The following is a 24275-nucleotide window of genomic DNA, read 5'->3' as shown; positions in this document are numbered from 1 at the left end:
AGACTGTCCAATCTTGATGAACGGATCAGTCAGCACACCGCGGAAACCAGGGACGTGCGCTGACTGGTTCGCTTCCACCTCCCACTAGGCTGGATTCAGGTTAGCGGATCTGGGTTCCGGGAGCCTGAGGTGGACTCGAGCTGGGCATTCGTCTTGACTTTCGACACTGGTGCTTTCCTAGTACCGAAGTAGATACCAGAGGGACCTGACAAGGTCTCTAGATTGATCTATAAATAACATAGTTCAGTCTTCAGCAGCAACAACAATCAAGAAGACTCTTCCAGATAATCCCAACCTAATAGGAAAATCCATATCCTCTCATGTAGATCAGGTTCCTCAGAATGAAACAACAACTCATATACTCCAAACGAGGAATACCAACGGACACCTGCGTGCTGCAAGTGCTCCAGTCTACCTAGTTGCAAGGGAATCCTCAGCTAACTTTAGCCCCTCCCCTCCTGATCACCCCGGTCTAGCGGCTGTCAACGTGGCTCTGTTCGCCGCCAGCCAACCGCTTCCGTCCCACCATTCGCCCACGAACCGCCCTACTCCTCGATCTCTTCTGGTGTCTGAATACGGAGGAATTACCAGGTACCGGCTGGTCTGGACCTTCAGAATCGGGCAAGCTTCACAAGAATTAGGATACTAAACTAAGAGGGTAGTGGCTATCGATGTATCATCCCTCCAGCATTATGTACACACGGTCCTGTCACTCCATGTAATGTAGGCTACAAATCGAATCAAATCAACATGTCACACGCTGCCTCCTGATCACAATGAAAAAGAGAAATAGATAAGAAAAAAAGTAAGAAATGAAATAAATAAAATAAAAATGAAATAAAAAATAAGAAAGAAACAAGATTATTCAACGCAAACAGATCAAGCAGAGAAAGATCCGGGTATCTGCTGGCAACAGCTAGTCTCAACAAGACCGCCAGAAGTCGAGGAACACGAGCGTCGATATCGTAAAAGGCGAGACATCCATATTATGAGGACAGAGATGGAAGAGAGAGAGAGAAAGGAGGAATAGAGAGGGTGAGAAAGGCAGGAAGAGAGTCTGAAGTGCTGGTGGGAGAAGAGGATTACGCATCAACGGACACCGTCGATCCCGGGAACGGAAACGTCGCCGAATCCTTCTGGTCGGGCTCCGGCGACTCGCCCCCGGGCCCTTTGCCAGTCATCCGGTCGAACTCCAGCGTCTCGGCCAGCTCCGCCGCCATGGGGTCCAGCTCCTCCTCTTTGAGACCCGTGGCCAGCGCCACCAGTTTGCGATGGACGTCGAACTTGGTGCTGACCCCCGCGTCGGCCGTCTGCTGCGCGAGTTCCTTGACGGCGGCCCGCCGCGCCTTTTGGGCGACGTACAGCTCCCGCGCTAGCTTGAAGGTGCGCATGAGGGGGTTCTGTTCGCTGTCGGTCGTGGGATCGTGGGTCGGGGGCGGTGCAGCCGCGACACGCTCGCGGAGACGAGCTTGCTGGATCTGCTCCAGCAGCGACTCGTAGCTGCCTCGTAATTCCTCGTACCGCGCCAGCTGCGTGTTGATGGACTCTTGCTCGGCCTCTTTGGCCCCCATGGCGGCGATCTGCTTCTGAATCTTCTGCCGATCGTGCTCTAATTGTTCGTGGAGAGCCTCTGGGTTGGCGATGTCGTCTGTGGCCTGCTGGTTCGCCTTGGAGTTGCCGTAGCTGACAGCGAGCTTGCGGTTCGCGTCGTCCATCAGTGCGCTGATCTTCGACAGGAGTGCCGAGGTGGCTGAGGATGTCTCCTGCGGGGGTGCAGCCGATTGGTGCTCGGAGTGTACAGGCACAGGGACTTCGCCATCGACGTGGTCATTCCCCATAGTGACGGACGAAGGAGGTGGGGGGATGTCCCGTTCGGAGTAATGGGATCTCTGGATGATATTGTTCGTGGTTTCGCCCTTCTTGTTCAATAGCTCGCCAGCCCGCGGGCAGTGCATCAGAAGTAAGTTCACCAGCCGAAACGCTCCATTTCGGGCGGCAACGAGGCAGGACGTATCTCCGTTGGAATCTTGGCACGATAAGAGCAGGTCGATTTCCTCTGCGGAGCACGTCTGGCGTAGCTTATCGAGGAGCGTCTCGCAATAGTACCGAGAGCTCTTCCACTTGCCCTTGCTGCGAGTCGTCTCCGCGATGTGGTGGAAGATCGTGGCACCAAACCAGTCCCGGAACGACACCGTGTCTAAGAGTAATTCCAAGATAGCCGGGAAAGTCCGCTTCTCGTAGTTGTTGGTGAAGAGAACTGCACGCACGAGGGGCGTCTCTTCGTGGATTGACTGGGCCTTGACATTTGCTCCCCGCCGCAGCAGATCCCGCACGATCTCCAGATCCCCCATGGCGCAAGCCCAGTGGAGGGCCGTATTGCCCGAATCATCGATCGGGCGATCCACCTGGAAATTCATCGGGGGTTCCGGTGGAGGCACCCGCGTCGCTTCCGGTGCATCCCCTACCGTCATAAAGAAGTCCAGGAGTTGGTCTCCGTAGAGGATGTGCTCCTGTTCGCTCATCGACATGGCCGAGACCTCGTTCAGTCCGCGCTTGCGTTTTCGCGAGAAAGGGCCGCTTTGTGGCATGGGCACCATTTCCTCATCTGCCATCATCGACGATGATTCCAGCGTAGTCTGCTCCGCGGATTCATCCTCGTCGAACCCGGCGTTCATCTCATACTGCTCATGCGTGAAGCTGGGGGGCCCCATGGGGCGTTGGGGTTTCACAGCGCTGAATACTTCTTCCCGGGGAACTTTGCGACTGGCCGCAATCTTGGGGGCTCTTGGTCGGGAGGCCGTCGTGTGTTTTGGAGCGGGCGGGGGGCTGCGATCTCCGGATACGTAGTCCATGATTGGCAGCAACTTCTCCAGTATGTTGTTGCGTTCCGCAAGCTGGCGGCCTTCCGGTAGTGGAATCCATGTCCCTAACCTTCCCATTAGTCACATACTAAAGCTGGACGGGCTATATGCTGTGCTGTATCGCTAACCTTGATATTTCCCATAGCCGCCCTGCACTTTCTCATGAACGCCTTTCTGTACCTCACGCTCGAGGATCCGGGTTCGGGCGGGCTTATCAAACCCGGCAAGCTTCAGTATATGCGTCGCATTGATCCAGTCATCGGCTTTTCTTCGCATAATACTGTCATTGGTCTCAAGCTTGAACTCATACACCGGAACCTGCAGATAGTCAGAGGGACGGCACCTAGGGATGGGGACGGGCGAGCCCTATCCCCCACGGGCCAGAAGTACTAACACTGCTATAGGTCGCAGAGTAGATCCGCGAAAAATCCACCGTCGACATGATGTGCGTCCCCGTCAGGCAACGGAATCCAGTAGGTTCCCGGACAGCACCTGAAGATCTGGGCACGCTCTGCCGGATTCGCCCGGGACTCCAAGAGCCAGGATTTGCCGTTCGTCAAGCGACAACTATGCTATGTTGCGCAAAGATCCGAAACATCACAGATCGGACAAAATAGGATCTAGAACTGTCAAGGGATCAGCCACTGGTGGCTCGTTATAGGCTGGGTGACATCTGAAAGAACGCGGTGGTTTGCACAACTGGGACGGGGCGTGACGCGCCTCTCTCGGGCGACGGTGGACCGCGTTAAGTGGAAATGGCCGCGCTATGCCGGTTGCGGCGTGCACGGTCAGGTGACAGCACGTGACCGTATCGGGACGGAAGGACCAGCAACACTTCGGGATAGCTGCAAACCCTCACTGCTCCGTTGCTCCCCTCCGTCCCCCCATCCAGCTCTATCTACCCCGCCGCCTCCCTCCAACATGACTGTCGCCGAGTCAGTGAAGAGTGCCTTTGGCCTGGCAGACTCCCGTAAGTCTCAATTGTCCATTGTGGGCCGCAGCCGAGAGCGACTCACCCTAGAGGTCGTCATATCCGGAATGAAGCGTTAACCGTTGCAATTAGCTGCCTCCCACCAGGAGATGTCGGACGCTCGTCTGCCGATTCAGTACCGGGACTCGTGTGCCAATCTGCTCATCCCGTTGAACCGATGCCGACAGGCAGAGTATTACTTGCCGTGGAAGTGCGAGGTATGAAGTGACACCGCCGTGGTCAACCCTGCCTTCTTTTTTTCTTCGCGGACCCGTTGGCGCACTTGACTAACTCAATTCTCTTTGTCGCTCTCTTTTACCAACAGGACGAGAGACACAGCTACGAAAAGTGCCAGTACGAAGAATTCAAGAAGCGTGTGGCCAAGATGGACGAGCTGCGGGCTGCCAAGGACGGTGCCCGGAGCAATTGATACCAGACCAATTGGCACGAGCGAAACAGCGGGTTATGTACATAGAGATTCGAGATTTGTCCGTCCATGGAACCGAACCGACTTTGGCGTTGGGACTCCTTTGAGATTTCTCTTCCTACCACGTACTGCGCCTTTCCGGACCTGTCTCCAATGCGGATGCGTCCGTTGTCGTTTACATGAACTAGGGGTTGGAGCTGTCCAAGGTTGCTATGACACTTGCTTCACCACTGCGGATGCCATGCCCTCTGGGTCAGCCTGCCCTCTGGGTACGCCTGCCGAGGTATGGGGAGCTACTAGCCCGGGTTGGACAGGTCCAAGCACTCGTATAACATTTATAATCATCGCAGCGTTCAGGCCCCTTTCCCTTCTTATACTTTTATTTTTCCTGTTCCATTTTTTCTCGCGCTTCAAATGTACGACGTCGATCTAGGATCGGCATTCAGCCATAAATGGCCAGCACGAGACCGTTGATCGCGTTGGACAACTGTCGTTTAGTCATACACATCATCAATAGAAATGTCTAGAGACTGCATGCTAGACTTGTCCCTCCCTCATACAGCACCTCATTGAACAGAACCTGAAGAATCCAGAACAAAAAAAGGGCAGGGTCCTTATGCGTTGGACGGTATACTCTCTGCACCACTGTCGACGCTGTGCAACTCCCGACGAAGATCATGTTGTACCTACTGAAAAATGCATCCCAATAACTTACTCTCCTCAACAGTGTAACCAGACCATCTACAAAAGTCCCAAGTAAGACAAAGCCTTCAATCACAGTAATGACTCAGTAGTAAGAATGGAATATCATCGATCGTAAGCGGAGTCCATGCTTAGAAATCAACGGCGGTGATTCCGCGGGAACAGCGTCTGTCTTCCTTAAGCCCCGCTGGACAGGGAAAAATTCCCCCCCGCCGCCCACCTCTAAATTAATTCATCTCCAATCAATGGTTGGAATCTCGGTTTCTCCCCCGATCGGTTTCCCTCTGCGTTATTTGGCTATAAATCTTGCTTTTCCCTTTTGCTTACATTTTGATCTTACCTTTGCTGGGAGTTTTCCGACGACATCACATTACTCTCGTCGTTTCTGAGAGTCCGGCGCATCGCGCAATCCTTTTTCCCCCTCATCGCGGCGGGGCATTCTTTTGCCAAGCGCACGGCACTCCATTGGACCACCGATTCAGACTTTCGAGACTTCGTTTTTGATCGGGATACTTGTTTGATGGCAGGATGGGATTACTGTACGTGTGGATTTACTCGGGTCGCAATATGTTTGCAATCGCAATAGCATAGCTAATCCTTTGTCGCTGCAGAGCTCTCGGAACAGCGCTCGATTGGCCCGACGCCAAATTGCGGGCGGATCAGGTCCGGAAATGGGGAATTGAGGTTGGTCCTACTATATCTTATGTGGACTCCGTTTGTAAGTCAGGCGAACATGGACTGACTGACAACGACAGCAATTACTCGCGATCTGGGGAAGAGCCAAGGGCAAGGAGAGGGATGTTCTACTGTGGGGGGACGAGGTATGGTTCTATACAGTCATTGGAATGCGACTGAGGGCTAAGGCTAACGGGCTGGGTTGGTTTTAGGTCGAGTATCTCGTCGTCGCCGTCGATGAAGAAGCCAAAAAGGCTCGACTCTCTTTGGCGCAGGCCGAGATCCTCAAGTCGTTGGCCAAGGATGAGGCACTCTGGAACTCTGGAACCTCTCCGGTGTCGCAGAACAAAGAGCAGTGAGTCGTTGCGAGGGTCCCGATCCAGATATCTTCTAACAGGACCCCAGCGACGGCGAGGCGCCCCCTCACTTCGTTCCGGAATTTGGACGGTTCATGCTGGAAGCGACGCCCGGGCGGCCGTGGGGCATTCATTTCAAGGATCTGTTGAAAGTCGAGTCGAATATGAAGTGGAGGTATGCTTTGGACTGTCCGACCTAGGAGTTTCGTCTGACAATGCTTAGACGCGAGATCGCAAAGACCCACATGGCACCGAACGAGTATCCCATCACCCTCACGACGTTCCCCCGGTTGGGCACGAAAGGCGACTACATCCAGCCCTACTATCCGCCGTCAGGCCCGGCACTACGATCGCAGTTTGTTCCAGACGAGATCGCCAACCCCCACATCCGGTTCCCGACCTTGGCGGGTAATATCCGATCGCGCCGAGGTCGGAAGGTCGAGTTGAATGTGCCTGTGTTCAAGGACAAGAATACCCCTCGGCCGTTCAAAGATCCCACCGTGAACTACGATCTCCATCAGTGGCCCGAGGATGACGATGTGAGGAACGGCGCCGCCAAAGACGATCATGTCTACATGGATGCCATGGCGTTTGGGATGGGCAGCTGCTGTCTTCAGATCACCTTCCAGGCTAAGAATATCACCGAGGGGAGGACACTGTACGATCAGCTGAGCCCTCTCGGGCCAATTCTTCTGGCGCTCACTGCGGCAACCCCGATCTACAAGGGATTCATGGTCGACACGGACGTTAGATGGAACCAGATCGGCAATGCCGTGGACGACCGGACGCGGGAGGAGCTTGGCGAGCTGGTCAGTTCTCTTTCTGTTTCGCCCAGATATCCGCATATTAACATTGTATAGCCCCTGAAGAACGATAGATGGAGGATCCCCAAGTCCCGATATGCGTCAAACTCGACATATATCGCGCAGGACTCACGGTTGCGGAAGGAGTACCTGGACCCCGATCTCGTCGTCGACGAAGACATCAAGAAGCGGTTAATAGAAGGCGGCATGGACGATCTCCTCGCAACACACTTCGCACACCTCTTCATCCGCGATCCCCTCGTGATCTTCTCAGAAGACCTAGAGGAGCTAGACCTCAACAAAGCAGACCACTTCGAAAACCTGCAGTCCACCAACTGGCAGCATATGCGGTTCAAGCCGCCGCCGCCAGGAACATCCGACATCGGCTGGCGGGTCGAGTTCCGATCAATGGAGATCCAAATGACGGACTTCGAAAACGCCGCCTTCAGCATCTTCATCGTGCTCGTCACGCGGGCCATCCTCAGCTTCGACCTCAACTTCTACATCCCCATCCAGCGCACAACAGAGAACATGGAGACGGCGCACGCCCGGAACGCCGTCCTAGACCGCAAGTTCTACTTCCGCAAGGACCCGTTCTCGCGGATCCCCCGCCGACAGCAGCGCCAGACGCCCAACGGGACCAGAGCGACGTCCGCCGCGTCGTCATCGGGGAGCAGCACGCCTCCCCCTCTGGGGCCCGTGGAGTCCGAGTACGGGCTGATGAGCATCTCGGACATCATCAACGGCGCCGAGGACGGGTCCTTCCCTGGCCTCATCCCGCTCGTCGAGTCCTACCTCAACAGCGTCAACGTGGACGTCGAAACGCGGTGCTTCCTCGCCCGTTACCTCGATCTGATCCGGAGGCGCGCGAACGGCACTCTCTGGACGGGGGCGAAGTGGATTCGGGAGTTTGTGGCGTCGCATCCGGCCTACAAGCACGATAGCATTGTGTCGGATGAGATCTGCTACGATCTTGTCAAGGCTGTCGACGAGATGTCTGTGAAAGAGGGGAAGAACGGGAGTGTGGGGTGGGAGCTCCTCCGGGGGAGGAAGTGAGCGTGAAGCATTTCTTTGCATACATAATAATACCTATAGATCGGGGGGGAACCATATCCGTCCAGTATCTAGCATGACCATTCATTCGCCGACGTTTCTACTACGAATACTACCACTACCATACCAGAAAAATCAATGACCATTCACTATCCACTTAACAACATCCTAACCCTAAACCTAAACCTACCTACACCACCATCCCCCCAAACAAACCGGCCCAAAAAACAAATACAGAAAACAAAGACTAAAGCAACTCCCTCTCCTCAACAGTCGGCCACCGACAAGAATCCGCCAACCCCGTAACCTTCCAAACGCCCTCAATCTTATGCAACACAAATAGCTCCACCCCGACATGATCCACAACCCCATTAACCTTAGCCCTGAAAGGCGCCCACACAGACGCAATATCGCCCAACTCATGCACCTTCACCTCGGGATCCCAAATCCGCTCGTCGATATGGTCCTTGATCTTCAGGACATGCTCGACGAAGGCCCCGATCGTGCAAAACCGGGGCGACGTGGGGGGCGGCGGCCGCAGCGACATGCCGCCGGCGCGCACGCAGTAGCGCTCGAAGTCAACAGCGGATTTGGAGGTCAGCGCTGAGAGGAAGCCTTTTGCTGCGGCGAGGATGGCGTCTGTTTCGGGGGAGGGGAGCGTGTAGGGGGGTGGAGCGGAGGGGGGACGCGTGGGGGTTGGGAGGGTCCAGCCCATGTCTTTTTTTTTGGTTCGTTTGGTAGGATGTAGTATGGCTTGGGATGGTTGTTGGTTTTTTGATATGGGGCTCAGTGATATAGGGTCTTTGATGGGCGCTGTTGAGTGCATCTTCTAGGGTTGGTTGATTTGGTCGAGACATACTTGGCTTGGGCTTGTACAATAGAAGACTACGTGATGTTTCGAACCGTCGCACAGTACTTTTGATACTTTCATTCTCCTATATTTACAATTCTACTTTATACTTCCCTGTTTTCTCTTCCCTTCCCCGTCTCATATCACAGCAGACACACCACCACCAAAGCATATCCCCCAGCACCAAAAGCCATATTGCTACCGTTACAACGACCAAGTCATCCTCACGCCAGAATGACCAAAGGTCTCACAATCCGTGATCTGAGTCCATGGGCGGACGAACAGATCCGTCCGGTCACACAATCGGAGGGCGAAGGGGCTTGACTCATGGGAAGTTTATCAGTCGATAGGTCGATCTAAAGAGATCCAGACACGGAAGTAGGATAAGGTTGGTATATAAATAATCTAAGTTCTGTGCTTCACGGTTTCCTACCATTTAGACTGTCCAATGATAGCCAGCTTTGGACGTGACAGACTATTCAACCTCTAGGTAAGGCAATATCAACAAGATCGATGCTCGTCACCGGCGATCCTTTGCGTCGAACCTGGTCCAGACATTGCAGGTATCCTGCACGACCTGACCTACCCCTACTACTGACAGACAAACCCAGAAGGAATAAATGGATCGATAGATAGATTCTACCCCCATGCATAATCAGGATGACTTGCATGGGTTCATGACGTCGTGAAACACAATCTCGTGAGAACTGAACTGAACCGACCACCCTCTTCAACCGGCCCCTATTCCGTGGTTGTGATTCTTCATCCCCCCTTCCCCCCGACAAGCAAAGAAGGGGGTATTCTTCTCTGCAGCTATCCACCACCCGACCCAAGACACTGTCCCCATCCGTCGGCTCACACGCCCGTCGTGTTACCGGGAAATCTTCGGGTCTGCTAAATTTGATGCTTCTGGTTATTAGTTGGTGTCTGGACAAGCATATACTTGCACTATTGTATCTCTCAAGGGAAAGACATCGGCTTTCTCTGCAGTAGCTCCTATCGCCGTTTGGGTGCAGCGGGATCTATCCCGCGTCCCTGCTCTGATAGCCGCTGTTTTGGATCTCTCCTGGATCCTGTGCGTACTATTCCCGCGAGACATCAAGCTCTAGGTCTCATGTCCGTACTGGAACCTACTCGGGTCAGGAACGCCCACTACCATCATGATCTCTCCCTTGGTATGCCACACCACAACACCCAGTGGGACCTACCGTGTGCAAACCCAAAGTCATAGAAGAGAAGTTGTACTGGGGGAAACGATGCAACGGATATTCAAGCAGCCCTGCGGTTATGGAGTTCCCTTCCTTACCCTGTAAAACGATCCCTCCATCTAACAAGCGTAGACCAAACAGACAATTTCGTCTGGTACCGCTTATCGGAAACATGTCTTACCTGAACGTGGCCAGGTATGCATCCATGAGCGAGGAAACAAGACTGTCATAGGCATTTGGATACGTTTTTACAAAGTTTTGACGCAGCTAACAAACACTAACTACAGCATAACACAATCATATTTGACGTAAAAAATCGGTAAAGCACATCCTTCAATCACTACCTTAAATCACGCACGCATCAAGATGGAAAACCAGCAGACAAGCCTGTTCTCAGCATGATGCTCCTCCTGCTGATTCCGCAGCCCTAACCAAGTCAGAAACAGCAACAGGGCAACACGAACCTCCACTCCACAGCCAGCGACTAGCACCTCAATAATTCTAGGAGAGCATCGCATCCTGCCGAGACAGCCTCGACAAAGCACCATTTAGGCGCCACCGGGACCATGTCAATCGATTATTATCTAGTGGCGTACAACGCAACAACAAACTCATCCGCGCGGCGATTAGTCGTCCAGAAGCGTGATGTCACCCATTGCATACACCTATACAATTTATGAGAAGCTAGCTATACACAGGCCTAGTGTCGAACACACTTATCATCTACTCCGGTGCAGTTCAAGTCGCTAAGCGTGAATCCAACGAGACGACGAACGGTCGTATGAGTACAACTTCACGTCCATAGTGGACGGAGATATCTTCCGCAGGTGGAGGAAGTACACAGCTGGCCCGGATCAATCAGCACGACGCAGAAAGTCTGCTCATACCATCAGGAATCTCCATCATCTCTTTATCTACTCGCCCTACGCAAGTAACCAAATAGTTACAGCCCACATACAACCCACCACCAACCAGTATCCTAACAAACAAGCAGAAACCAAATGGACACTTCCTTCACATGCAAGCCCCCTCTCTCCAGCACCACATGCACATCCTTTCCGCACCCCAAAGACCCAGCCGGGACTTACAGTGGTGGCGGCGTTAGACTCGGCAGCCACGCTCGCCACTCACTACCAGTTTTACGCTGCGGGGAGGGCACACTCTCCAAAGGTGGGCTCTACGTTTCACACATGGGGGGAATGGATTAGAGGAATTACTATTGAATCCATCTGTGGGGGCGATGGCACCGTTTAGTCGGCTGGTGGCTGGATGTGGGCGTCGTCTACGGAGTAGTATACACGGGTTGGATCCCACTTACTGGGGGGGTGGGGGGGGGACGAAGGGCCCATTGTGTTTGAGAGTGATGATGGGAGGGGGTGTATAGAAGCGGATACGGGTGAGGGACGAAGCGATTGGCTTTGGCGATGAAGACTTGAAAGACGAGGGCTTTTTCAGCGGTAGTTTCAGATTGTGCTGGGTGGGATAAGCGATCCAAGTGGTGAGACATGATGGGTCTGTATCCCTTCTTCTGTCTTCCTGCTGCTGCTGCATCTTCAGCTGCTTCAGCTGTTACTGCTCATCGCCTACTCCAACTCCGCTTCTACTCATACACTACACCTACTCCAACACCTACACATCACAACGAATGAAAGTACCAGACCCTCTGATCCAGCTCATCCTCATCCCAGCTAGCTAGCCAGCCAGCTAGGTAACCATCCATCCAACCAGCTAGCCAGTCAACACCCACAGATAGCAGTATAGTAATACACATCACCCACCATCTAATACCAACCAACTCCATAATCGTACTATTTTAAGCACCCACTCATTTCCTCAACCGAACATTGTCAAAAGATCCCAGATCCAGCCACGCGGTCTCTACCAAGTTTACCAACCCCTCAGCCCCAGTCCCCGTCCTCCTGGCCCGAAGATCATCATTTCACAGTGCCTGTCAACAGACACAGCCCAGACCCTGGAACCGCCGCTCGACTAGTATATCGACACACTAGGCTAGACTACGGGAGATAGATGCCGATACAGATCGCGCATAAGTGGTATAAATCATGGAGATTGGATTGGGGATCTGTTCTATCATTCATTTTACCGTGGATCCATCGTTTAGTATGGACCGGAGTAAACTAATGAGAATAATATCAGTAAGCAGATAGAAATAGTAAGATTAATCAAATGATATTAATAAAATAGAAAATCAAATAATGACCAATGGAATAGAAAAGAAAAGAAGTAAAACACAAGCGTTGCCATCAACGGCCACAACCCACAGGATCCGGAATTCCAAATACCCAAGACCCTGTCTGTCTGTCCCTAGTCCCTCCCATGCATATCTATCTACATCAGACTTACTCCATGTACTCCGCTCCGTACTTTCAACGTCAAAAACAGCAAACCCAGCTCCTTGCCATATCCGAAGTAGTAAAAATCATAATACACATAATATATATCCAAGAAAAAAGAAAGAAAACAATAGTTATACAGGGGGGAGGGGCAAAAAATTAAAAAAATTAAAAAAAAGAAAAGAAAAGAAAAGAAAAGAACAGAGAAAAATTAAAATAAAAAAAAAAAAATACTAAATCACGATCGAACCCCGGCGGCCGGGATTTGCAACGCCCCCTAAAACTGGAAAAGCGCGATCCCAGATCCCGAACTTAGATCCAAGCAAATGCCGATCGGGGGCCCGTCAGAAAATTAGTAGAATCCTGTAGTATGATAGTTGGTCTCCGTGGTCGAACGGGCGGTTCTTCATCCCGATGATTACTGACTGACTGGTAATACTCCCGTAGTATTCTGTACTTTGGACAACAACAACAACAACAATAACAACCCGTACAACAGATCTACGTCATACGTTCAGGCCATCCATCTCGTAATGGCCGGTTCAGCTGGGTCAGGTCGATCGTCGCCATTGTATTTCTCAAAATCGATAATAGTAATACACAACGAAGATCAGATGACAACAGGGGTCTTTTTTTTCGAAGCAGGGTCCCCGGAGACACCGGGTCAAAAGTAAAATCCCTTTTCCTTCCCACTCGGCCGGGCGGGGAGGGGGGCAGATGTCGGACGGACCCAGAGGATGGATGGATTCCCTGTCTGTTGGAGTGGGTGGAAAGACTTACTCGACAGGTGGAGTTGACAGTTTCGAGTGGCAGCTGTCAAACTCTCGTCAGGGTGTTTAAGCTGGTACCATGACAGGTGTCATTCAGCTTGGCTTTTGTCGTGCTAGAAAGAAGTACTGGGTGTGTAGGTGATAAGCATATTCTGCTTATAGCCTCCATACTCTGTCGCTAGATGGAGGATGTCACTTGGCGATGGGAGGCTTGGGATGAACATGTAGATAGACCTGCGGACTGTATCTGTATACCTCTGGTTTCTGTTCTCTGACTTGTATCTAGTAATCTACCCTGTAACCAGTATCTACTATGACAAAACTAATCAGCAATGAATCAGTCAAGATGTACCACGGACACACCAAAGATCCAAATCAAACCAGGATAACCGAAGACAAACAAATCGCAAGAACCCGAAAATCAAAACACGGAAAAGAACTCCCAAATTTGTAATTAAAATAAAATAAAAAATCAATCCAAGAACGGAATCGAAAAAGAAAGAAGAAAAAAAAGGAGCCCGACCCGAGATGACGAGTTTCTCGGTCCACCTCGCGTGGGCGACCATCTTGATTAATCTGGCTCGATCTCCACGAAAGAGAAAATGGGGATGTCCCACCGAGGGACACTCAGCGACATCGTTGATTGGGGGGCCGGCTGATTCGATCGCGTTGGTCTGCCGCGGGTGTATCCATCCTGTTGTACTAGCATCGCAGGGGGGGGGTTCAATCTCATCCCAATCTAATGCTGGAATGGAAAGGGAACTGGGTTAGAACGTAGCACGCGGCTGGTTCTTGAGGATCCTAATCTTGGACGATGGTCGAGTTAGAAGTAATTAATATTGATCTTAATTTAACAGTGTGGCTCAGTCCACGTGTTGAGATGGGACGAGCCGTGGTTCGGGAGCGGGTTAGTCATGTATGCTGTCATCTTGGTTTCGTTTGTTTTTACGCTCGAGTTATTATCATCCTTGCGTATTGAGTGGCACCATCTGTCGAGTGGTCTGATCTAGGCAATCGTACTAGGATACTCCGTATTTTTAAGTACCTGTAAACATCGAACACCACTGATACTGCAGCCAGCTCTATACCAAGCACAAAGAACCCGTAATCTCTCTCCCCAGAGCACCAGTCACGTCACACAAGCCGTAGGGACAAACGTCTCAGCCCTGCCACTCGCTACTCTTCCCATGACAGCAAGGACAAAGACAACAAAAGCAACATGAATCAAGAATCAGCCGAGCGACAATATAATCTGATACATCCAAACTCAAAAACACCGGTCCGCGGCGGGTCCAGGTCCCAACATCAGACCATACCATGACTAGACGAGGACCAACATGACAGCTCGATACCTAAGCGATCCTAAGACGAATATAGGAAGGGATGAGGGGAAAGACATCGGTACCTGACTGAGTTCCCCCCGCGTCTCTCCGATCGATCGAGATGGATACACTACGTGGGCTGACCTCCGTGCCTGGAATGGATAGATAGTGAAGGAAGTTGATAGATCGTGTCGCATTGGCTGTGTGTCCGTGTGCGGGATCGATAACCCAGACTGTCTAGGTCGTACTTCTGCTCGTACTTTAGCCCAGTGGCCGCATAAGCGCGGTCTTCCCCCCCTGCCAGACCTGCGGGGTCAGAACCCAAAATATAGAGATGCATGTGTACCGCTGTCGTCCGGCCTAGACTTCGGAATTCTACTTGCTAGAATTGCCTTTTTTTTTTCTATTTCCAGTTGACTAGTTACTCCGTATAGCAGAGGTGTGTACTCCGTAGATGAAGATACCTACCTACCTTGCATGTGAGATAACTCAACTAAGCCAAGTATGATAAGTACAGTAACAAAGATAATTATGTACGAGTTAGTCCCTGATCTGTACGAGGCAAGCCATCGGACCCTAGACTCCAGGTCTCCTTCCTATTTCACCTAAATTCCACTCCGGATCTGTTCTAGGTGGCTCATCATAATCGATATTCGCTAATCTGTCTCCTATAGACTGCCATTCTGGGAAAACCCGCGCAATATCATGATGGACTCAAGCGACTAGCAATGGCTAGCACTACTCGGCTACCATCTCCACTACATCTCCCGGGCATAGGGGCATAAATCTCGCATAGCTATTAGCCCCAGACAAACCTGTCAGCCGAGAGATCCATCGGCCGATTTGAAACAGTTGATCGCTCCAATTTTGATGTAAATCGGAACAATCATGATAAAATACTCATAATTTATCACGATTATGATTATAAATAGAAAGAAAAAAATAATAAAAATAATAAATAAATAAATAAATAAAAAGAAGAATACAGGTAAGTATTGTCATCCATTGCGGCAAGACCCTGACTCTCAAATGGACTCCTTAAGATAACCCCGACATAAGCGACCCTCACCGAAACATCTCGGGCTTCATTTTCGTCTCGTCCCATTTGTTCTCTACCGTCCCTTCCCCCCCTCTTTCTACTTTCTACTTCCCTTCATTTTCTTTTTTGGGACAATTACCCCCCTTCTACCCATCTAATCTAGAAAAAGATCGGAATAATGGGGGGGGCGGTTTAGGTGGTGACAATCCTGAACCCACACCCACCGCTGTAGCGTGTACCATAATCCGGCTCCGACCTGATAGGTATCCACTGACCTTAACGGCGATGATGATTGGCTTCCGGGAGAATAATCCAGTCACTAGGTAGGAAGTGCTCCGTAGGATAGGGTAGGAACTAGAAACAAAACAGGGTAGAGTAGAGTAGCTAATGAGGGCGAGGAGATGATCGAAGCAGATGAGACTGATAGGATTGATTATCGGGCTTTTAGCGCCCCCTAGCATCTCCCGCTAGGGAAGAAAACAGATAAAGACAGACCCCGAGTCCAAGTGATAGACGTCTTAATTCTGGAGAAGAATGGTGCTAACTTAGCATGAATAGGTCGGACGAGTCAATCTTTTACTTGGCTAAGTTATTGAATCCACAGGGGACGGGGCAACTCTGACTCGAGGGTATTGAAAAGGGCCCCGTTAACCGTCAGCCACAAGACCCCTAAAAGGATAGATAGGTAGATATTGGTGTGGGGGTGCCACAGGGCAAAAACTAAAAAGGAACAAAGGAAAACAATGGTAAAAACGCAAATAAAAATGAAAAGAGAAAGAAATAGAAAAGCACTATTCCAAAGAAACTAGTTACTCGCCCGCTCCGGTAATGATCATCGCGCTGATGCGTCGTGGTGCCGTCGTTTACACACCTTACCATGCGAGGGTGGATCGGGCCCATCGATGGCGGTGGGGAAAACGGTCAACGGCGCACTCCAGCCCTTCGGGCTCCATTAGATGTTAATCAGCAGGTAGGTTAGCGAGTTCGACACCGTAAGTCTTGTCGGTCCTCGAGTCAGCATATGATTCTCCTTAACGTACTCCGCAATGAAGACAGAGAAACCGGAGAGTCGATAGGGGCAATGTTCACTCACTTACTCTATGATTTTCATGCTTGATGGACTGACAAATCGAATCCGATCATCGTTCTCCGTGTCCTACCGATCTCGCAGGATCGCCGTCCGAGGAAGATCATATCCCGACTGGTGCTGCGCCATGATCCAAGCTGCTCCGGGAGGTAGGAAAGGAACCGGTGGATTGAACCAACTGTGTACATTACTGCATAGGTTGAGCTCGATGATGATAGACAGGGCCGACAATCGACATACTTGCGCGGCACTAAACTGGCAAGATCTACTTGCGGTGTACGACGATTGTACTCCACGCCTGTGTCTCTATTGGGGATCAGGCGTGGCGAGTTTAGATTAGTGTAGAGAACCGTGTAGAAGACTGCTCGGGGAAGATGGTGTGGAACTATTGCAGAAGCTCGCTACAGAAAGCTCATCATATACCGGATACGCTTTACGGCAGTGTAAAGAGGTTCTAGTGATTTCTCCGTTGGAACATATATAATCGACTATCTGATCTTAATGTGGAAGCTGGAGTCCCATTCAAATCAAAATTCACACAGGCGACTTTTTGCTTAGGAGCAAAAAGCCCCAGAGGAGAATCGATACAGATAATCTGGATGAATGGCCCGTAGGTTGGGATAGTCATCTTTATCAGAAGACAACAATTGTCCTCTATACAGTATCCCTATACAGAATGTGTTTTCGGGAACAAGTTACCTACCCAGTATTATACGGTAATTAACCATACAACAACCTAGGTTATTCCACAACCCAACCTGAACGACTAAGGAAACGAACTAGCCTAGTGCCATCATTATTCAGAGATCTAATCCCCCATCAATGGTATGATTAATTAGTATTTACCGGGCTGATCTAAAGCTAAGCCCACCTAGCATGAATCTCTTTTCTCAGCCTATTAACATTACCCTACCTTGAGTGCAACTCCCGTATCAGTCGTCTTGCAGCAGACTTGCGCTTTAGCTATCTCAGTCGTTTTTTGCGACAAAAAACTCAATCCGACCAGCTGTCAATTTACTTTTTTAGGACATGGCGTCGGAGAGTTTACCGGGATGGGTTCCACTTGAATGATGGTTGTTTGTTCCTTGTCCCAATGTCGCCCCTCTTTTTCTTTGACCATTCCTTCCGCCCCTTCTTTCGTGTGCTAGTCAATAGCTATAATGGCTATGATAAGGAAAAGGGAAGGGGAAAAGAGGTTTAAAAAAAGAAAGGATTATCCTTTACTCATTCTATGTACCATGAATGACAGGTTGCGCGGGAACGGCTCCCAGCATATCGTGTCCTCCCTTAAGTCAAAGCACTGCCCTGAGGCACTTACCAGCCCCTCTCCCTCTCCCCTCCAACTCATTCCTTGTATGAGAATGGTTTTGAAGAGGAATGATGCATATATATCCCTGCTCAATGACAACTGTAATCACCCAGCAAGGAGAAAATAATTCGCTTCCAATCCAGAGCACTCACTTCCTCTGGAATTCCCTCGCGAAATGAATTTCCCGTCCACAACCCCACAAAATGACCCATGGGAGAAGCCACACCTCCTCGAACGGGGGGATGATCACCAACTTACCTTACCGATCCATGATGCTTACGGAACCCAGCACTGGGGGTCTCTCGAAAATATCTCGTGGGAGTGGTCATCCACATTGGTATTACCTTAGGGACTGGGGGGTGGAAAAAAAACAAAAAACAAAAAACGCTAGTTGAGAAAATTACGATCGCGTTCAGACTCTTTCCACATCGGTATAGGCGATGTCGCTCCCTTCCACTATCGTCGAGGAATTTATCTGATCATCGTCCAGCGATCAGAAAATCAGAGAAACCCGGTGTGAGAAGCTCTCCCCCCCCCACTCTCTTCCTTTCCCTTTCCTTCTTTCTCCTCTCAAGGAAAACACCGGGGGGAGGGGTGGGTGAGGGAAATAAGATACAACAATCTAACAGGCGTGCGAGCGCAGCTAATATCTACTAGCAAGGGAATTGAGGTACTCCCGGCCATATTGGTATTAGTGAAGGACGACCACCAGATGAACTTCCCAAATGTCAACGGTCTCTGATTTCTGCCGCTGTCGATCCTTCCTCTTCCCTTGATCCACCATCGCCCAGCTCCATGATCCATCGTAACTCGCCTGCATATTGGCCGCCGATAAAGCTTTCTGACCTGGGGAAGGGTACTCTGGTGGAGACTGGAGACTAAGAGAACTCCCCTCGATATCTGCTGACTACAGTATTCCCCTATTGGCAACTGATCTATCTGGTATTTTCGTAATAATCTCCGCGATGGGGGGTTGGCAGGTTGGTAACCCTGTTTGGTTGGTCTCATTCCTACCAGCCATTGCACAGGTGGGTGTGTCCAACTCGACAAGGGGGAGGAGTTGAACAGAGGGGGAAGAATTTTCCTTCCTGTTTTTGATTTGATTGTTTTTTCCCCCCCTCGAATTTCCGAGTGATTTTTATTTTTATTTTTATTTTTATTTTTTTGATTATTTCCCCATCTTTCCCTCTTTTGACACCCTGTCTTTCCATGTTTCGGATCGTAGCAGCATAAACCAAAGAGTCAAGTGATCAAGAGTAGATACGGTTAGGAGGTTTCATCCGGCAGTTGCGCAAGATCTCAGGGCTATACGCCCGGTCTCATATCTCATCGTCCTGTAGCTAAGTACAGCAAATATTGAGTCCAGCTTGCGCCCTTTTAAGTAGTCGTGTCACACAGACATACTCCACCGGAACAATCGCATTGTGTTTATGACTCTGCCGGTATGCCGCTCAGCGTCAGCTGTAACTACGGTCGAGGTCGAGTCGGATAGTAACACTAGGATCGTGGATGGGATGGAGATTCCTGCTAGCTAGGCGGGACATGTCCTTGCTTGTTAAGAGCCGAGGGTGGTGACAGCGGCATATCTTCGGTTGTAGCCTGAAAGAAAAAATAATAATGACTAATGTTTTTGTCTTCCTAATGTTTGTGTTGCGGTTACCAATTGCGGCGTGCGAGGCAAGACATGACCATACTGTACAATCAATGCCCTTCTAATAGATCATCACCGAAAAGTTTGAAATCAGCTGATCGAACCCCCCCCCCAAAGCTAAGTGAGATCATCGTAAGACCGTCGGGACCCCTATAATCTCCGATCTTGCCATGCTGGGAGGGACAGAAACTCCAAGGGCCCCAGTCACACACAACCGGGCATGTGGACGTTCCCTCGCAACCAGTTGAATAAGTTAGCAAGGACGCTCAGCCCCAGAAAAGGAATAAAAATGACCGATAAATCAGTACGCTGACGCTCAGATCGGAGAGATAATGCACGAGGTACTGTAGAACGGAGGTAGATTGACTCCGGGCTGGTACAACAAATCCAGAGCCTAATCCCTAGTTTTCGCATGGATTGGCGTTTTAGCGTGGAGTGGCGGGAGGTTCAACAGGATCGGGTCGATTTCGGTACCTAGTCGTATGCGGCCTGCCACCTAGCTAGGTAGTTCCCTCCGTTTCGGACCATGTATCTTTCCCTGCTAGTATTAGGAACCTGGAAGGGGTGTTTGTTGGTCAATGCACCACGCCGTCCTTGGATACTCGACTCGAGCTACCTTGACCTCGAGCTCTTGCTGTCTTTTCTCCCCCTCCTTTGTCTCATAATTTTCCTTCATTTCTCATTATCTTGTCTTCCGTGTACCCTGTATCCTGTAACAGACCCCCCCCACCCAACCAAATCCATCAGGAATCGACACCATTCCAAGGAATCCAGCGGAGCCCGCTATGCAAAGCGGATCATCCATCAGTCGACCCTGAATATTATCTAAAATCGCCAAGGTTAGGTTCGAGTCCATCGTACAGTAATGCCCCGAGTCCGACAATCAAAAGAAGCGAAGTGCATGGAACTGATAATCCAAGCCACACCTTAGTAGTGGGGGGAGGTCTTGCGAGATAAACAAAGTGGGTGTTTGGTGGGTTTTGGGGACGGACGGTTGGTTTGTCAGGATAATACTAGAGTGGAGCGGGTATTATTCATCGTCTAGGTAAATCTGACGGAAAACGTTCCTTGGCTGTTACGAGTCTGATTGGATGAGTCGATTTTCGAACGACCGTTAGATCCATCACGGGCTGCTGCTGCTGCTGCTGCTGTTCCGTAACCATGTCTGTGCACCCGGTGACGGTACGACAGTGACCGTTGGTGTTATGGGCTTGGTTTTTCTTTCTTCTGTTTTATTATTATTTATTTTGATTTACTTTTTTAGTACCCCTGCTCTTCTTTCAAGATCCCCGTTTGGCAAAATCGAGGGAAAGAGAACTCCGGGACTGGATCAGGTTCCTTCTTGCTAATTCGTCTACCCATCGTCCTCGCTCCGTCCCCTTTCCCTCTCAGTCCCTCCTCAACGCAACAAACTCGCCAGACCCTTCTCCCTCGGTAGATAATTACCTAGGTAGAAACAGACCCGAACAGCCCACCGCAATCTACTAACCAAAAAACACCCCGACCCCAAAACAGAGATCAGACCCTATATCAAAACCACCCAAACAGCACAATCCTCAGTCCAGAACATCAAAACCCACCATGCTGTCATCGCACTCCAAAACGGCAAAGATCGCAACGCTGATCCCCCTAGGCCACAATAGCGCCATCTGCGAAAGCTAGTCCAATCTAGCCAGTGAGTTAGCTAGTTCCTCCCTCGGCCGACCCTACAGTAGTCGTAGTCGGTACTTGCTACTTAGTTGACTAGTGGGAAGTCTTCACACTCTTGGTCCACTCTGCTGGGCCATCATCTGAGGGAAAATTCCCCATCGGATGGAACCTAGGAAGGTCGGTTCCTTCTGTTATTTACCTTAGTTAATGTGAATGATCTGGCAGGTTTGTTGTGGTTTGGGTGGATTTAATTGGGGGGGATTATGTGTGCTGTGGGGTGGACTGTATTCGTATGGAATACGGTTCAACGTATATATACGATACCAATCTGTACGGAATCGTACATGGGTCCTCCGTAGTAAGATAAAAGGGTATAAGTGTACCCATTGAATTTACTACAGATTATCATCATATCATACATTCGCCAGAAAAACATAACAACAAAAATCAAAATAAAAAAGAAAGACAAAGAAAGACCCCACTAGAGGACAGTTATACAAAATATGAACACCCATCCACGGGGACGGATACCGCCCATTTCAATCGCAGGGCCTGCAGAGTACAGACCAGACCAGACCAGACCACGGGGCACGTCAAAACTCACTTCCCACCCCCAAGACGCCCGGGCGGATGAAGCGTGGCCCTGGCGGGAAGGATCATAGTGGCACGGCGCGCGGACGGTCTGCCAGATCGGTTGTATCTTTCTTTTTCTTGGTGCATTTTTTTGTACTGTCTTGGTTTGAATGTTGTCTATTTCTTGAAAGTGTTTCATATTTTGCAAGAACTACGGAGTCAGCATTATGAGATACCCTAAGCGAAGTAGATTGCAGTTATCGCCTGAGCTTTGACTATCCATGAAAATACTCCGTAATAAGTAACAAAACAATACATAACATCGCTTCTGCCACCTTGTACGGGGTAATACCTACCCAAAGAGCCGTCGAGAAGAATAAACTCGAAACCATCAAGATCAAGCCTGCAGACCGTCCGTCCTCTTCCAGCCTCAGTCTCTATGGGGACAGTCAAAGTGACGCGTCACATGTATAGATAGTTAGTCCTACGATGCCCATCAGCCCACTCGTAACGATCCCAGATTACGATCACCGATCCCATCCAGTCAAAAAGCAGTTATCTTCCTACTACCGTCTTGCTCTTTGTCCGTGACCGAATTGTGGCTGAAAGTGGCTCCGAAGACCAACGCAAAGCGGTAAGTAATATCCGCAGAGACAATGTCATTACTAGGCAGTTACCGAAAGGAATGATAGTTAATGCCTGATACAAGCCCAGTCGCGGGGATGCATGGCGATATTTACGCACGCAGCTGGAAAAGGTAAGTGAGAGGGCCGGGGGTCGTTCGGAGTCGACTGGGCGCTGTTGGTGACAGCGATGCTCGCACGATTAAGCCACGGGCTGGTGGGATGGTCTCGCGGACAGCGATATAATCAAACAGCAGGAAAGGGAGGGAAGAAATGGTGAGGATTTAGATGAGGGAGAGAGAGACGGTTACCGGGTACCAGTTACTACCAGGTACATAATGACGTCATTATAGCCACACAGCTTATGCGCAATACAATGATGTTGTCTAGGGTACTGAAGGGTCTGATCTCAGGCGTATAGCCTGGTATACAACTTTTCCCTCCGTATACCCAATCAGATGGTCCTGATCTCAGCTCGATCGACTTCCCCCAAACTCGCAACGTGCATGTCACAATGGAAGTAAGGGTGTATGACAGTGTGTACTAGCTACTGGCTAGCCGGTACACAAAGCCCAGCTGGTGAGTAATACGAAAATATTAGTAAAGATTGTTACGGTCTTCGAATACTCCGTAGACAGTAAAAATATGATAGATAGCGTCGATCTTGGGAAGAACCCGACTCATCGGGGATGGGATGAGATCGGCCGTCGTAGATGAGACAAATCATCCGATATGACGTGACATTATTCTGATGATGATGATGATGATGCCGGCAGTATCACCGCGCAGTGGTGTGATGCTGATTATCCTCGCAGGAGTGATACTATTGTGCACTACGCGCAACGGTCGGGCCCTAAAACCAATGGATCTCCATGTGCATGCGCCGTTCTGGCAGGGTAAGTGTTATCGATGGGAGTGCTCCGTCATACCCGCCTTCTGCCTATTGACATTCAATAATAATGCTCTGGGAAAGGTTTGGCGGGAAGATATAGATCAATAAACACTCCCTTCCACCCATACATTTCGATATCCTCATTGATTCCAAGGCTGAAAGTGAAGATACTGGGATAAATACATGGGAGGAAAAAGAAAGCATAATAAAAAGCCGAAATTAAAGACAAGAAAAGAAAAAAGGCAAGAGAAGGGATGGAAAAGGATAAAAAGAATAACAAGATCAAAAAGGATAAAACCGATCGCATAATTTGCTCACCCAAGCCACACCAAGTGACACCAGTGCACCACCCATGCCGAAGGATCGTAGATGATGACGATGGTGCCACAACCATGAACGGCTAGGCCCGAGATCTTGAGCATGGCAAAGCGGGGAGCGTCGTACGGTACCATGGAACAAAAAAACAAATTACTCAGGGACGGGATCGGGTTGTATACTAACGAAGACGGTGGTTTCCAAATGAGATTAACTTTCTTCTATTTTTATTCTTTTCCATATTTTGATTTCGCTTATCTTTCATTAATTTTAACTAAAAAGTAATCATCTTGAATGATAGAAGATAAAAATAATAAATGGATAATAAAATAAGGCGAAAAGAAATTAAGAAAAAGGAGGAGGATAAAGAATGTCTAGTAAATGGAAGAAAATAACAACAAGGAATTATTCGGATGAACCTCCTTTACCATCCGATGCGCTGAACTCTAGAAAGAGACGGGGGAGCCCTGAAAGTAGAAAGGATGGACCCCTCCAGGAGAGGATCTGATCATGACTGCAGCTTGCTTTTGGGGATGCCGGTAGCCTGGACTCGTATGAGCAAATCGGTGGTCGGATCTCTCCCAGATACGATGCTAATGGCATAGGTTTCCGGGCTAGCTGCAGCTGGGCGAATGTTTCTTGCTGATGTGCGATCCAAGTTTCCCCACTGCGATCGCTAATAGATCTGGACCAGCCAGCCAACCTAGCCAACGAAGGATGGCCCCCAAAAGGCAGACCCCTTGGTACATGGGGTGTTTCCAAACCCCGGGATCATAGCCTAAGTG

At 50.1% G+C, this 24275-nt stretch overlaps 8 protein-coding genes across 8 annotated transcripts; 3 read left to right on the top strand and 5 right to left on the bottom strand.

Moving 5' to 3' along the window:
• Positions 1 to 641: 641 nt before the first annotated feature.
• Positions 642 to 3396, bottom strand: BDW47DRAFT_80950 (putative APSES transcription factor). Its single transcript, XM_024819907.1, has 3 exons — positions 3256 to 3396; positions 2990 to 3179; positions 642 to 2926 (listed from the first exon to the last, which is right to left on the bottom strand). The coding sequence occupies exons 1-3, from the start codon at positions 3301 to 3303 to the stop codon at positions 1083 to 1085; spliced, it is 2082 nt and encodes a 693-aa protein (XP_024674664.1). The 5' UTR covers positions 3304 to 3396; the 3' UTR covers positions 642 to 1082.
• A 342-nt stretch (positions 3397 to 3738) lies between these two features.
• Positions 3739 to 4909, top strand: BDW47DRAFT_100595 (NADH dehydrogenase [ubiquinone] 1 beta subcomplex subunit 7). The gene is made up of 3 exons (XM_024811476.1): positions 3739 to 3831; positions 3925 to 4049; positions 4157 to 4909. The coding sequence occupies exons 1-3, from the start codon at positions 3783 to 3785 to the stop codon at positions 4259 to 4261; spliced, it is 279 nt and encodes a 92-aa protein (XP_024674663.1). The 5' UTR covers positions 3739 to 3782; the 3' UTR covers positions 4262 to 4909.
• A 307-nt stretch (positions 4910 to 5216) lies between these two features.
• On the top strand, positions 5217 to 7863 carry BDW47DRAFT_100593 (glutamate--cysteine ligase). The gene is made up of 7 exons (XM_024811475.1): positions 5217 to 5499; positions 5572 to 5644; positions 5716 to 5781; positions 5848 to 5990; positions 6041 to 6166; positions 6215 to 6800; positions 6852 to 7863. Exons 1-7 carry the CDS (start codon positions 5489 to 5491, stop codon positions 7848 to 7850), a joined length of 2004 nt encoding a protein of 667 aa, XP_024674662.1. The 5' UTR covers positions 5217 to 5488; the 3' UTR covers positions 7851 to 7863.
• Positions 7864 to 8094: 231 nt separating this feature from the next.
• On the bottom strand, positions 8095 to 8562 carry BDW47DRAFT_123201 (uncharacterized protein; the record flags this gene model as incomplete). The annotated part of the gene is made up of 1 exon (XM_024816006.1): positions 8095 to 8562. The coding sequence occupies one exon, from the start codon at positions 8560 to 8562 to the stop codon at positions 8095 to 8097; it is 468 nt and encodes a 155-aa protein (XP_024674661.1).
• Positions 8563 to 12981: 4419 nt separating this feature from the next.
• On the top strand, positions 12982 to 13920 carry BDW47DRAFT_100590 (uncharacterized protein). Its single transcript, XM_024811474.1, has one exon. The coding sequence runs from the start codon at positions 13558 to 13560 to the stop codon at positions 13798 to 13800; it is 243 nt and encodes an 80-aa protein (XP_024674660.1). The 5' UTR covers positions 12982 to 13557; the 3' UTR covers positions 13801 to 13920.
• Positions 13921 to 19520: 5600 nt separating this feature from the next.
• Positions 19521 to 20042, bottom strand: BDW47DRAFT_100585 (uncharacterized protein). The gene has a single exon (XM_024811473.1). The coding sequence runs from the start codon at positions 19849 to 19851 to the stop codon at positions 19642 to 19644; it is 210 nt and encodes a 69-aa protein (XP_024674659.1). The 5' UTR covers positions 19852 to 20042; the 3' UTR covers positions 19521 to 19641.
• BDW47DRAFT_100584 (uncharacterized protein) lies at positions 20034 to 20648 on the bottom strand. The gene is made up of 2 exons (XM_024811472.1): positions 20534 to 20648; positions 20034 to 20482 (listed from the first exon to the last, which is right to left on the bottom strand). Exon 2 carries the CDS (start codon positions 20291 to 20293, stop codon positions 20120 to 20122), a length of 174 nt encoding a protein of 57 aa, XP_024674658.1. The 5' UTR covers positions 20294 to 20482; positions 20534 to 20648; the 3' UTR covers positions 20034 to 20119.
• Positions 20649 to 23064: 2416 nt separating this feature from the next.
• On the bottom strand, positions 23065 to 23500 carry BDW47DRAFT_100583 (uncharacterized protein). Its single transcript, XM_024811471.1, has one exon. It carries the CDS (start codon positions 23480 to 23482, stop codon positions 23234 to 23236), a length of 249 nt encoding a protein of 82 aa, XP_024674657.1. The 5' UTR covers positions 23483 to 23500; the 3' UTR covers positions 23065 to 23233.
• Positions 23501 to 24275: the final 775 nt, after the last annotated feature.

Source organism: Aspergillus candidus, assembly GCF_002847045.1.
Source record: "Aspergillus candidus strain CBS 102.13 unplaced genomic scaffold BDW47scaffold_7, whole genome shotgun sequence".
Classification (NCBI taxonomy): Eukaryota; Fungi; Ascomycota; class Eurotiomycetes; order Eurotiales; family Aspergillaceae; genus Aspergillus; species Aspergillus candidus.
The sequence above is the reverse complement of the archived record's forward strand: the minus strand, read 5'-3'. Positions and strand labels throughout refer to the sequence as shown.

Excerpts from the sequence above, each read along its gene's own strand:
- BDW47DRAFT_80950 (XM_024819907.1), bottom strand. The coding sequence starts at position 3,303 with ATGTCGACGGTGGATTTTTCGCGGATCTACTCTGCGACCTATAGCAGT. Across the intron at positions 3,180-3,255 it reads ACTCTGCGACCTATAGCAGT|GTTCCGGTGTATGAGTTCAA; the intron begins GTTAGTACTTCT and ends GACTATCTGCAG. Across the intron at positions 2,927-2,989 it reads CGGCTATGGGAAATATCAAG|GGACATGGATTCCACTACCG; the intron begins GTTAGCGATACA and ends TGGGAAGGTTAG.
- BDW47DRAFT_100595 (XM_024811476.1), top strand. The coding sequence starts at position 3,783 with ATGACTGTCGCCGAGTCAGTGAAGAGTGCCTTTGGCCTGGCAGACTCC. Across the intron at positions 3,832-3,924 it reads CTTTGGCCTGGCAGACTCCC|CTGCCTCCCACCAGGAGATG; the intron begins GTAAGTCTCAAT and ends CGTTGCAATTAG. Across the intron at positions 4,050-4,156 it reads ACTTGCCGTGGAAGTGCGAG|GACGAGAGACACAGCTACGA; the intron begins GTATGAAGTGAC and ends TTTTACCAACAG.
- BDW47DRAFT_100593 (XM_024811475.1), top strand. Across the intron at positions 5,645-5,715 it reads TCCGGAAATGGGGAATTGAG|CAATTACTCGCGATCTGGGG; the intron begins GTTGGTCCTACT and ends TGACAACGACAG. Across the intron at positions 6,801-6,851 it reads GGGAGGAGCTTGGCGAGCTG|CCCCTGAAGAACGATAGATG; the intron begins GTCAGTTCTCTT and ends AACATTGTATAG.
- BDW47DRAFT_100590 (XM_024811474.1), top strand. The coding sequence starts at position 13,558 with ATGACGAGTTTCTCGGTCCACCTCGCGTGGGCGACCATCTTGATTAAT.
- BDW47DRAFT_100585 (XM_024811473.1), bottom strand. The coding sequence starts at position 19,851 with ATGCGAAAACTAGGGATTAGGCTCTGGATTTGTTGTACCAGCCCGGAG.
- BDW47DRAFT_100584 (XM_024811472.1), bottom strand. The coding sequence starts at position 20,293 with ATGGACTCGAACCTAACCTTGGCGATTTTAGATAATATTCAGGGTCGA.
- BDW47DRAFT_100583 (XM_024811471.1), bottom strand. The coding sequence starts at position 23,482 with ATGCGATCGGTTTTATCCTTTTTGATCTTGTTATTCTTTTTATCCTTT.